Source organism: Lichenostomus cassidix, chromosome 2, assembly GCF_008360975.1.
Source record: "Lichenostomus cassidix isolate B80296 chromosome 2, HeHo_3.0, whole genome shotgun sequence".
Lineage (NCBI taxonomy): Eukaryota > Metazoa > Chordata > Aves > Passeriformes > Meliphagidae > Lichenostomus > Lichenostomus cassidix.
In genome coordinates, this window is record NC_139482.1 from 103845279 (window position 1) to 103858845 (window position 13567).

Genomic DNA, 13567 nt, shown 5'->3' on the forward strand with positions numbered 1-13567 from the left:
GGAAAAAAATAAACCAGGTGGTACCAGGAAACCAAAAAAATCTACTTAGCAGTGTCCACAAGAGGGTGCAGTTGCATTTTGTTAAGTCCAGAGCCAACCACAATTAGTAAACGGATTGCGGCAACAGCTGCCAGGCTGCCTACAGAAATGACTAACGAAACAATTATAGCAAAATAATCATCAAGTATGGTGAAATATGAGAAAAAATACATTTAAACACACTGAATGTGTTAATAAACTGTCAGGTGATGTTGAATAAAAAATCTGGCCTTTCAAACCTCTGCAGGATCTGTTTGTAATTTATTTTCTTTGAGCTAGTGAAGAGCCACAAGCATTCCAAGGGAAAGCCCCCAGCTATGAAATCCACTCTTCCATTTTAATTTGACTTCCCAGACATTCCCAGAAACATCATGAAGCAAATAGAGCATTTAGTGATTTTACCAGGAAAATCTGCAGTGATCCTGGGTCCTTCAATAGCTCACCCTGCATTCACTGCGGTGTGATGAAGCTCAGAGTTGTCAGTGGCCATTTTGCATACTGGACTAGCAAAGGTTGTTTATTTTACTGTACTTTTTACTATGAAAGCCCCAAACAGACCTGCTGTAAGGACCAGCATCTCATGGTGAAAACTACACACACAAAGAACATAAAAAATAACACATTCCTGCAAGAACCAGGTGAAAGTTCACATAACTTAGCTGACCAAATGATCCATGTGCCAACAAGCATGATACCAACAGTCATCTTCAAATGCCCATCAAGCTTCTGCTTGTTGCTCTGCTCCCCTTGCTTGTTAGTCCCTTAAGCCTGTTCTGCCCAAAGCTCTGCAATCCCCATCTCTAAAAGGTTTCTATCCATATGGGACACTTCAGCCTGGCACAAGAAATAGGGTCCAAGTGTGGGTGAAATCTGAGAAGTGGTGATAGATATCCAGAGTGCTTGACACTGACTGGTCTGCTGGTCACTTCTGCTCTTCAACTTGGTGAATCACCTGTTCATTATACTCAGAAAAACATGTGATTAACTTGGGTAATAGGGAATAACAGGCTCTATCTCCTACCCACTGTTGACAAGACGAAGCTTGCCCTGATGCAGAAGAAGCCAGCACAAAGTTTGTCACATTTAAAGCACAGGTTGCCTTGACAAACTGGCACCAAGATAGCCATTGGTTCTAGAAAATGAGCGACTCATGGCAACTTTTACAAGGATATAAAAGGTTATCCTAGCTACATGTATCCTAAAAATTCAGTAAGAGTATGGCAGCCCTTATCTTTCCTGAAAATACTTCACTGTCATTAAAAAGAGGTTTGTGCCTGTTTTTAAAAAACAAATTTAGGAGTATGCCTCTAAATATTAAATAATAAGGAATTTAGCTATGTGTTTTTAAAAAGTATGTTTCTAAATACATAAACTTTTGCTTGATGGACTGAGACTTTTTTAAAAAAAAAAACAGTGTTCATTTTTTTAGAAATGCCCAATTTTTCATGTCAAAGGCCCAAGCCTTCCACCAGCGCTCTTTCACATTTTTACAGAGATTTTAAGTGACTCTGTGAAATATCATATTTCAAATGAGTTGAAACACACCAAGTTATGCTACATGGATTTCATCAGGTTATGTTTGGTGTCTCAGAAATACACTTACCTTCAAATAAAATTCTTATTGCTAGGTTGGAGCAGTCATAATATTCTCCTGAGAGGACATTTTCAAATACACATAATTTTGGCTTGACTACTTCCCTCTATTGCTGCTCCAGAATTTTCTGTTCACAGTTTTTAATAGTAGTTTCTGTAATATTTTTTCCACAGGAAAAAGTTGGTTGTGCCAGAACAATGTAATGTGCCTTTGGGAAAATAAAAAAAAAAGAATCCAAAATGTTTTGAACTGTCCAAACAAATCTAAATGTTTTGCTTCAGGATGGTTTGTCATTACTCATCATGAGTTTGTCATGGTTTAGGTCCCTCATTTCCCACCATGATCTGGGGTTCCTGAATGGATTGCATTTTCCATCAAGAACAATAGTGTCCCTTCTAGCTGTTACGATGATGCATCAAAGAGGTCCCAAGCGCACATTTTAAAACCAAAATACTTTGGAACTTTCTGTGTCTTGTTTTCCTTCCCAATTAGAAAACAAAAGCACAAATGTGGGACAATTTTGAACACAAGGTCTGATTTTCAATAGGCTGCCTTTTGAAGGAAAGAGGAGTAGGAAAAGGAAATTCTTGTGCTTTGGACAATCTCACTTTAACAAAAAATGAAAGGAAAAATAAGCAGAAGAAAGCAGCATGTGAGCCACACTAATGTAATCCTTAATGTCATGTATTTTTCTTTAGCTGGTATTTTTCTTCTTTCATTTAGCTACATTTTTCTGCATATTATTAACTAGCATTGCCCACTATGAGAATTATAAATGTATCTTTTTATCCCATCATTTACAATTTATTCCATGAGAAATGAAATATCAACATGCAATGCTAACTGGCTTCAATAAACTGTTTAATAAAATGTACAAACCAAAAGAAAATAGTGAAATATGATGTTGCTTAAAAAAAAAGTGCAAATGTTTTTATATTCCCTCCAAAGTTTTGCAGTTATCTGAAACAACAGGATCGATTACGTGCATATTCAAAGAAGGGAAAGTGACTATTTGCCAGCTGCCTTTCTTAGGTTAACTCAAAATTTGTATAAATATATGTTGGTAAAACCTCTCCTTTCTAAATAAACTTATCATTTTTATAGCTTGCAGCTCTGAATTCATAGCATGTACTTAGGACTTCTGAATATTTATAGCAGTCTTTCTTTTTTCCTTTTGAAGAATATGAACAAAAAGGTTCTGGGCAGCTGCGGTGTACCATCACCAGTCTGAGCACTCATGAAGTGGGGTTCAGGTTTGGTTCTGTTCTGCACCATTTTTCTCCTGAAAGCCAGATTCCCAAGAAGCACAGTGATAAAATGTCAGGACAAATCAGGAGCCCACAGAACAAAGAGAAGAGCAGCTCAAAAGTAGTTTTCCTTCTTTATTCATTCCTGTGTATTTTTTTCTTTTTAAGCAAGGGGTGGAGAAGGTTAGAGCTGCTAACATTTTCCCACAATAGCTGCTGCATGGTGGGAGGTCTGTTCCAGCTCTGTGTTCCTATCTAATTGCAAAGTCATGCTGGCTTAGCCTTTGAAGCCTTGGAACGGAGCATCTCCAACCTTGTTGGCTTGTGAGAGGAAATGCAGATAGAGGTTTTGGAGAACTCACCTTAGATCTACTCAGTCTCTACATGAGAAGTGAGATTGTGCAGAGGTTTACTTGCTGTCGGGTCAGGTATGGGTGTACTACTAACATCTCTTGCAAAAAGCATATCCCTGACATCTGCATGAGAGAGTTGAGACATTTCAAATGGCTGTGTCCAGTTTGGAAGCAGAGGTACTGCTCTACTACTCAGCTGACAAAGCTGCTTCCTTCTAACATGAGAAAGCAGCAGATTTTCACATTGCAAGTGTCAGAGCACTGACAGGCAATTGCCAAGAGCAATCTTTGCCTAGAAAAAGTGGAAGCTGTGCAGTTATAGGCAACTGAAAACTCTCACACAGTTATAACCATCATTAACAACAGAAAATTATACAAGCTCTGCTTTTAATAAATCCAGGCTTCTTCTATCTCTTCGTGTCTTTTTCAGATGTTAAGAATCAAGTGTTCTACAAGTGCTGCCTCTTGAATAGTTGTTACCTCAGCTGGCTCCATGACTCCCTCATTCAGCCCCAACACAGATTCTCAGGGAAGAATGGAAGAGACTGTGGCTGCTTCACAGGAACAAAGCAGATAGTGACAAGGAAACCAAAGGGTACTTATCTGGAGTGGGAACTGAAAAACATCCATGCAGAACCATGTAACAGTTAAACATTAGGAAACAGAGTCATCTAGTCTTTCCTATTCCCCACCACCACCGCTCTGTCCTCATCTATTAATGCAACTACATTGGATTTTCCTAAATTCTGAAATTTCAGAAAATTCAGACTGTCCTGGCTGTAGGTGGGATAAGAAGTCACTGGTCTGCCTATTTTATTACCTCTTTCCTCATTCCAGTGAGCACAGTTATATATATATATATAAAATTCCCTAGGAAAATTGCATCAACATGTTCTTGGTTTATAAAAAACTCTTAGGAGATGTAAACTAAGATCATGTTGGCAGAACTGAAAAACTGTAGGAAAAAAATGAGTTGTGGTTATGCCAGCAAACCTGAGGGAACTGTAACCTCCACCTGAAGGAATGGTGATGAAAAAATTAAAAGCATGAGGAAAACAACAGAAATAGAGGGCATGCTGAGAAAACAAGCCCACATATCTGACAAAAGTCCAGTTTTCTCTAAATGGTGCACAACATCTATGTCCACCTGTAATGGTGAACACTGCGAGAGTAAACAGCCTCATCCTGATCAAAGCTCCACTCTAAGGATTTGTTTGACATCACAGATGGAGGGGATGATTTTTTCTCCTGGAACTATTCCCAAAGTAATAAATTTTATCACATTCATCTCTAAATTAAGAAGGAAGGCTCTCTGGTCTTCAGGGTTGTGACTAACAATTATCCTCAAAACAATAGGGCAGGAATAACAACCTGTCACAGAAAATTCAAAAGTTTAATTAAGGGGAACTCACACAGGCCTGAGGAATTTTTTCATCTTTAATCAGGGTGGTAGCTCAGAGAAAAGGGCCATACAGAGTCTCAAGCAAGGTTTAACTACTGATGATAGTAAAATAATATTTCCTTTTTTTTTGTTTAAATTTTTGTTTAATTCTATTTCACTTGGCTTTGTTTTATGAAGTCATGTATAAAAGCACCATAACAGCATGTGTGTTCCAGAGTAAAAATTCAGGGTGCCCTGGAAAAGGGGACATTTTGATGCAGAATCCCCTTCCAGTGCTCCCTACATGCCATATTAACTTGGATTCTGCAGCTAATAACATTATTAAGCATCACTCCCATAGAAATGTGTTAGGTAGTCAGTACAAGAAAAACAAATAATATATAACCACTATGTACATGTGCAAGTCTCCCAAAGTCAGCAGAAATTGCTTCTTTGTCCTGGCTATCAAATGAGGTTGTAAGTCTCTTAAAGGCTATGAATTACCCTAGCAGTGATGTCAAAACCAACCCCAGTTCAGGTCAGCTTTACTGCACAAACTTCTTTTCCTCCTACTCTTTGTCCCTTTCCATTCTGCCTAAGAGTACGTGACCCGCTTTGTGAGGAGGAAGGCACACATTCCAAATCTCTCAGAAGAGCACAGTAGCACAAATAAATGTATTATTTTTTTCTGAACATGTATGATTTCACAGGCTTCGGATTTTCCAAATATGAAATTTAAATTAAAAATAAAAAAAGAATGCGTGCAAGCTTCCCAATTAAACCATGCAAGGACCAAAGATAACAGGATGTGTAGTTGCTGCCAAAGCAGGGTTGAGTGTTAAGTGTTCATCATATATAGCACTGCCCTTGAAACAAAAGCATTAGTTATTTTAAGTAACCATAAGCAATACTCATGTGCAATTCAAAGGAGATCGGATATAAAGAGATAAAGATTAGAGTACAGCAATACGGCTTTCATTATACAATGTAATCCAGCGTGTCTGATGTAACTGGATGTGACACAAATGTAAATAGCAACAGGTTTGGGAATACAGGGTTTTCCAAGTCTAACACCCTTTCAAGCATAACTTTTAGTAAGTTCAAAAACAATCTTTGAAACAATGCTTTTCAAAAAGAACCCTCCACGTACTTGCTTAGAAGTATAATATGCATAAGTAATTAGACATGTTAAGCAAGATCAAAGAGAAGTGATATTTGAGAAAAAACTGAATATTTAATCCTGCAAATAGATGCAGGAACCAAACACAAAGATCCTGTCCATTTGGAGATGCAGACAGATTTTAAGGCAAAATGGGACACTTAAAATTTTGAAGTTTAACGTGAGGCTTAAATAGGATACTTGCTTCAGAATAGGAAACAATTACAGATCCGACACACAGTGACTTAGCACTCCATTTCCTTACTGAACTACTATACTGGTATGTAATTTGCATTATATCCAAGGAAGATGTTTCACTTTTAAACATCAATTATTTTATTAATAGCTTCTGGAATATTAAATAGAAATTAACATGACAAAAACTACCCACTTATTCGACTAATGCTTAGAATATTCAGATTCAAAAGCAATATATTTGAGATTAGAAAGAATTATCTATGTTTTGCTAACCACCCTGTTCTTAAAATATTGATCCAAGCGCTAAAAAGTAAGAAAGTGACTAATACTAATTCTTAGATTAACTGCTTTTTTGCAATATGATCATACAGTACAATGAGCCATGGGAACTTTGCATGTGAATTTTAGGAGGTGCTGCTATAAAACACCATTGTTTTCCACAATTTTAAAGAATAATTGGATGAGGCCTTGACTACCTCAGTTATTTCTCAAAAGGAGGGAATTAATTTAGGTCCAGCAAAACTTGAAGAATTTTTTTGTCCATGAACCACTATAGTGTTTTTCTATTTATTCCAAAATGTTAGAAAGCAATCCCACCAAGTGTTTTCAAGAATGTCTCAATATTTCCACGTTACTACCATGTGTACCACAGATTAACTTCTGGCATGTACTGTTAAAGCTCTTCAGAGAATCAATCTGTCCAGGTCCTTCAATATCTCAGGATGCAAGTCCTGTATTCTCCAATTATAAACAACTGAACCCACATCAGTGTGGCTAGCACAGGTCTTTCCCATGAGAATTTTTCTCCTGTGTTTTATAAACAAAGATAAAGTTTGGATGTTATTAAAAACAGTGTCTCGAGATTTGGACAGTTCAGGCCTGGCCAATCAGACCGAGGGGGAGGTTTCTGACTGACCAATCTGGGTGACCTCTGAAAAGTCTATATAAGTTGGAATCAAAACAATAAAGGTTTTTTCTTGCCACGCTGAGAATCCGGGGTTTTTTTTCTCTGCTAGCGGCTCAACAGCGACACATCAGTGCTTGAAATATCCTACTCTGCCTTTCTCCATCTCTATTCCTCTGCTCCTCCTTCTTTCTTTCTGCTCTTACACCTGTATTCCCCCATATCACCCTAAAAATACTTTATTTGGCATAGTATGTATTCGATTCTACCACACATTTTTGGGTTTTTCCAAGTTACTCGCACACATTAAGGATTGTACAAATATAAATGATCACTTACTTTAGAAACTAATTCAAATATATGAGAATTTTCAAAGATAGTATTTGGAGAATGCCTTCCTAAATGTAGGCTACTTGCACAAATCTTCAAGATTAAGTTAATGCCAACTAACCATGCAACACAGATGAGGACTTAGTGAATGCTGAGCCTGTCAGAAGGGCTGTTTGGGAAACTGTATCCATCAAATAGCAGCAATGAAGCCCTGCATCAGTAGCTTCTTACACTCTATTCCAGCCATGCTAAAGTATTCAAGGGCAGCTCCTCACCGCTCCTTCCTGAGCAAGATCGAAAACACTAATTTAAAGCAAAAGAATAAAAGGGAGGGGAAAATCCTAAAAGCAGGCACTGGCCTTGCCTGGTTTGCAGCTTGTGCTGGTTTCGGCTGATGTTTCCTGAGTGAATAGGAAGCAGCATCAGTCGACCTGCACAGCAACACCTTTGAGAGCCCACTCAAGAATGGTAGTGGTAAGGGAGCTTGACCCAGGTAACATGTGGCAGACAGGTTGCAGGCTGCCTGGCTGGCAGGCTAAAGGTGGCAATGACACCTCGAGTCCCACCCTGTGCAGGATTAATCAGGCTGAACCGCTAACAGTTTGATCATTTTAAGTCACCTGTTCAACATTTCCCTATAAAAGGAACACCCTGAGGAACATTTAGACCATCAGTGACAAGTGCATGACAATTTAAGAAGCAGCCAATTTTTCCACTGCAATGAAAGCATGTCTAGCCTCCAAGACTCCCGACTCAAACCCTCATCTATTCTTTCACGCCCATATGGTGTGAGTCTGAGCTTGCTGTCAGCTATGGGACTGGTCAGCTCGTCTTTTCCCCAACTGCTCTGCTATTTTAATCACACTGTGCTTGAAATTAAGCGTGACAGTCTCTCCACTACTAACTGAGTCAATCACTGGTGCAGCCCCAGTACTATCTGTGGCAGCTAATAACACACATACGTGTAAGACAGCAAGTAGAGGACACAGTTAGTAGCTCAGCCCTTTTGAAACCCACCAAATCATTGCTTACATCGGTCTTTAGGAGAGAAAGCAACAGGAGAGGTGTGATGAACTGAGAATCCCAACAGACCTTTTGGTGCCACACAGGCATCACCAGGAGCCGTGAGAAAGGACTACTATGTAATCCCATTCATCAACACCAAACCTGAAACCCAGAAGTCAAGTTACAGGGACAGCTGGTAAGAGCCAGTATGTCTCTATGAAGCTTTAGCCCGATGCTGCAAAATTTCACCAGCAATTCATTGTGAAACATAATGAAGATGATAACACAAGGTCTCGTGTTTTTCAGATATGCAAGTTTTACCATTGTGATGTAAAATTACCCACTCAGCAATGCTTGCCTGTGCATACAAAACCTCATAAATGATACTGGAGTTCAAATCTTGCTCTCACTCAAGACTTCCATAAGCCCTGTTGGTGTTGTGACGCCATGGCAGATCCACAATTTCAACCAGTCTGCAAACTGTTAAGTAATTCATTGCCCAGGTCAATTTGTAAAACTCACTGTTGCTTTCTAAATTAAAAATCAATTCTGTGTAATGTGAGTTAGACTCCTGACTGAACAGGAAATTATCAACTCCACCACTCTTAACAGGGTTACATGAGAACAATTTATGGTATTGAGTATCCAAATCTAAAACACGTTCGGGGTTTTTTTGTATTTTGTTAACTGCTTAAGTGTATTTGTGGTCCTCTAAAAGCAAATACATGTGTTTGCTTTATCTGAAATTCAAAAATACTAACAGCTTTACTCTGCAGAACTGCCTGCAAAATAAATTGGACACCATGTCTCAATTCTTTAAGACTAAACTATATTAGGTTCTCATTAGCGATCAATACAATTACTGTTTTATGATCAGCCTTTAAAGAAAATAAAGTGGGGAGAGATGTAAATTTGACTACTAGAGAACAGAAATCAATAGAAGACAATGCTGAATGATTCGTGCCGATTTGCCCATGTACACGTCAGTAAATTTGGCTCTTTAGGTTGATATTTTTCCTGTTCTTTTCTTCCTGCAGTCTGCAGTTCTGAGGGCTAGATGTATTTGAACCCCTTTTTCCATGAAGCCCACCTAGACACAAATCCGATTTTTTATTTCTTAAAATACAAAACACCGACTTAGAGAACCGCGATGAGTGGGCAACCCACAACATAAAACCACCCTGAGTTACTGGTGCGTAATTCACAGGCTCCTTTTTTGTTCGCTCGGTGTTTGGGCGGCAGGTCCGTCCCGCGGTGCCGCGCTGGGCATTCCCGAGCTGCCGCCGCTGCAGCACCCGCACTGCCGGAGCGCCGCTTGGCTTCTGCTTCACCCACGAGAAATTAAACACACCGAGCCTAAGCCGTGGCCCACCTGAAGATGCCTAGGCGAGGAGTTTTGAAAGTTATTTTTGTTCGCCTTTCGCGCACCACGCCGAAGGGCTCCACTGCCGGAATCTTTCAGGTTCAGCTCCTCTGCCAAGAGGGGCTCACCGAGCTCACCCGCCCGGCACGGCGGGAGGAGCAGCTCCCCGGGATCTACCCTGCGCAGGGTCCCCGCGACCCAAGGCAGGCAGTAGGCGGCCGCCCTCGGGCGAGCCGCGGGGCAGGGCGAGCCGCAGGGCAGGGCAAGCCCCGCTCCCTCCCCGCCGCCCCCGCACCGCCCCTCACGCCTCCACCATGTTGTCTCGGTGCGCAGCGGCGCGGAGGAGGGACCGCCGCCGCCAGCCCGGCTCCGCGGGGTCCGCCCGGCTCCTCCCCGCGGCCTCCGGCTCGGGCGTGGAGGCGCTACCCCGGTCGGGAGGCGCGGCGATCCCGGCCCGGAGCGCATGGAGGGAAGCACGGTGCGGAGGAGGGGCCGCGGTGCCCGCCGGAGATCCCGGCCGTAGGGGCGGGGAGTCTCCTCCTCCTCCTCCTCCCGCAGCGAGGCTCCAGCTCCCCGCACGCACCGGAGCGCTCGGCTCCCTCCTCCTCGTCCCTCCTCCCTTCCCCTCCTCCCCGCTTCCCTCCCCGGGTCGCCGCGGCTCCGGGAGGAGCGGGGGGGCCCCCGCTTCCTTCCCTCCCCCCCTCCTTCTCCCACCCGCCACGCCGAGGAGAAGCAGGTGAGGCCCCGGCCGCGTCCCTGCTCTGCCGCCCCACGGGAGCGGCGGCCGCGATGGCGGCGGCGATGGAGGTGCTAGGCCCCGGCCGCCCGTCCCCGGCCTCGCCCCGCCGCCGCGCCCCGGGGGCGGGGGGCGTCCCGCACCCGCGGCCCCTTCTCCTCTGCAGAAACTTTCTCGACAACTTTCTCTCGGGCCCGAGCCCCTGCCCGCGGGGCCGAGGGGTCGGGCGGGCGGGTGCCGGGCTGGGCTGGGCGGGCTGCGTGGGGCGGGCTGCGGGGAGTAAGTTTGCGGGGGGAGACCCCCGTGACCCCCTTGGCCCGGTTCCCCCCGCGGCGCCTTCCTGCCGGGCTGCCGCGGGCGCTGCGGGGCGGCTGCTCGTCCCCCGGCGGCGGCGGCGTTCAGCGCCCGGGCTGCTGCTCGGCTGAGCCGCTCCCGGCTGTGCTCCCGCCGCGGGGCCGGAGGATGTAAAAGGGCCAAATTCAGGATTCGCCTGTAACTTGGCCTGCGTGGATTTATTTTCTGTAAATTTTTCTTACCCGCGCCACCCCCCCCACCCCCCCACCCCCGTTCTGGTTTATGTCCCTTTATCGAGCCTGGGACACGACTGCTTTACATTTGTGAGTCATTAATTTAAACGTTCAATCATCACACTTCATCAAGCCTCCTTGTCTTCCTTACAGTTTAAGAAAAAATGTGTTGGACACACACAGGCCCCTGTTCCTGTGGAGTCTGCACGTAACTTTCTGCATCCGCAGGCTTGATGTGCATAAAGTTGTGTTTTATCCCTCAGGCCAAGGGCTAACGTGACTTCTTCTCTAATATTCAATATTACAAATATGTGAAGTTTATGATACGGTTATCGATTATATTAATATTTGGGGTTCTAGGTGTCTTGTGTGCATGTGGGTATGGTCCACTTTGCACTGGGAAAACTAGGGCAGAAACATTTCTAATGCTCATATTGTTAAGGTGTATTCAGATGTACCTGCTGGATTTAACCCTAGGCAGAGGCCAGTTATTAATTAAAAATTAGATGTCTATATTTTCTTGAAGTGGCAGAATGTTTCAAAATCAGTCATAAAGGAGTGTGTTGATAAAGTAAGTGTATTTGCTTTCACTTAGAATTCATAGGTAGGTGAATGATATTTCAGGCAAATTTTGGAAGTGAAATGGATCTTTAGTCAGGGGAGCCAGATACACAAGTTTACTGCCAAGTCTTTTTCTTGCCTTTTTGGAAAGTAAAACCTTGAAGAGGGATGAAATTGCCTTGTCGGTTACCTTTGCCTTGTCTCTGTTGATAGGTAGTACAGTTCAGCCATAACCATGTTTTTGTAGGCATCATAGAAGTAAGAACCATTCCTTTCCAAACAACAAAACCTTGCACTTCCTCCCTTGTTTCTGATGTGTGTCTGTAAATTTAGCTATAGGAGGTTCCTGTTGAGCATAGGCATAGAAAGGAGATTATGTGTGTTTTGCCCAGCCAGGGTGTTGTGGTTAATTTTGGGACTAGGTAACATCTGTGATGGGAACAGAGACAGCAGCATGGGCACTGTGCTTGTGCTGAATTTCAAAGAAGATCCAGTGATATCAGGTGTGACAGTAGTTAGTAGCAGCAATTGCCAGTAATCAATTATTCCACGTGCTTTGTTAGCTTTATTTCATTAGCAGGTGAAGCTCAAGTTGGAACTATAATCTCTGTGTGCCTTCAGTCCCTCTACTAACTCTTCTGGCTCTTAGCCAATTTCAAATAAATTTGGCAGCAGAGGTTTCCCAGGTGAGCAGTTTCTGCAAAATTTGTGAGTAAGGAAGCCAGGTAGAACCAAACTCTTAACCTGCACACCAGAGAGTTCACGGCAGCGCTTACCTCAAGCTGGAAATTGATGCAGGAAATGGGGCCTCCCTGGTTTTGCTACTTGCAGAGCTACTTGTCCAGTTTTCAATAGTTATTTAATACCTGGACCCCTGTACCATTCCATCTGGAATGAGGGTAGTGAGCCCAAGGCAGCTTTAATCTATATTTTGTATTATAAAGAGAGATTTTCAAGGAAATATTTGTTACGCAACAACAGTTCTTGGGCTACAAAACAAATGAATGGAATTGAAAGTATACTTAAATTGCTGCATTATTTTGAAGTAGCTGGAAAAATATTTAATACATCTTCGGTGTGCTGCATACTATGTAACAGAATTATTGAAAAACTTCACAATTTAGGGGGTTTTATCAATACTCATGGCAGCAGAGCAGAGAACTATGCTTCTGCACTAAAGGAATGCTCTTCATTTTGAGCTATGCACACTTCTGCAGCTCCTGAAGAATGAAATTGTCCCTCTGTTCTGTCTGTTAAATCATGGCCATCATGTGACAGCGATGCGAAAGTCTGCAGTGTGGCACATGTCAGATTATGTGGTCAAAGTTTACTTTATGAACAAACGGGCTGCATGGTTTTACTTTTCCATATGCACTGCCTGCGGACAAAAGCTGTATATTTTCAATAGATAATTCTTTGTGTTCAAAACGTTAGTTAAAAGAAATACATTCTTTCATCCGTATTCCCTACTTGTATCCAACTGTTTTGCCACATACTTTGATCACAGTTTGAGTAAGATACCTTGATGTTAATTTAAAAATATGTGTCAGTACTAACACAAAAACGACTTTAGGAATGTGTCCTTATTCTGCTGTGTTGCATCAAGCAGCCTTTTTCAGGTAGGACACCTTCTGTGCGTACGTACACAGCCTGTGGTTTCTGTGAAGTCCTCCTGAAAGGTTTCAGGCCTCCAGTACTGAAAAGTCCTCTGCCTGTTGGTGGAACAGATTGATCCGCGAGAGAGATCTGCAGTTTCTCTGTCACAGAATGGGTTAGTTTTTGTCCTGGAGGAACCACCTCCAAGCACAAGGAGATAACTCAGTCTCAGGATTTACTTCATTTCTGTTCTCCTTTAGGGTGTCAGTAGGAGGCTGTTTTATAGTGATGGAGTTTATGATGTGGCAACCACTAATTTTTATGATTTTTTTAAATACAAACTGCTTTATGGTTGCCATATGGGAACTTCTTTCAATCACTACAGTCCCTGGCTGCTTCACACCAATGATTAGAGCTTTAGTGTTCCAGATTGTATCATCAATTGCCAGGTTTCAAAGGTAAACCCGAACAACTTCCATGTGTAAGCTAAATTTAGGAGGGGGAAAGTCATATTGAAAAGATGCTGTCAACTAATTGTAGGATAAGTCTAATTTTAGGTTATAAAAGGTTGTTC

The 13567-nt window shown here is 42.6% G+C and overlaps 2 protein-coding genes across 2 annotated transcripts in view; one reads left to right on the plus strand and one right to left on the minus strand.

Moving 5' to 3' along the window:
* Positions 1-1614: 1614 nt before the first annotated feature.
* On the minus strand, positions 1615-10307 carry LOC146441885 (uncharacterized). The gene is made up of 2 exons (XM_085052654.1): positions 9583-10307; positions 1615-1841 (listed from the first exon to the last, which is right to left on the minus strand). Exons 1-2 carry the CDS (start codon positions 10036-10038, stop codon positions 1740-1742), a joined length of 558 nt encoding a protein of 185 aa, XP_084908780.1. The 5' UTR covers positions 10039-10307; the 3' UTR covers positions 1615-1739.
* YES1 (YES proto-oncogene 1, Src family tyrosine kinase) overlaps positions 10177-13567 on the plus strand; it is a 50913-nt gene continuing 47522 nt past the window's right edge. Inside the window, exon 1 of the mRNA XM_085052653.1 lies at positions 10177-10309. The gene's annotated coding sequence lies outside the window, so the exon portion shown is untranslated. The remainder of the gene's footprint in view (positions 10310-13567) is intronic.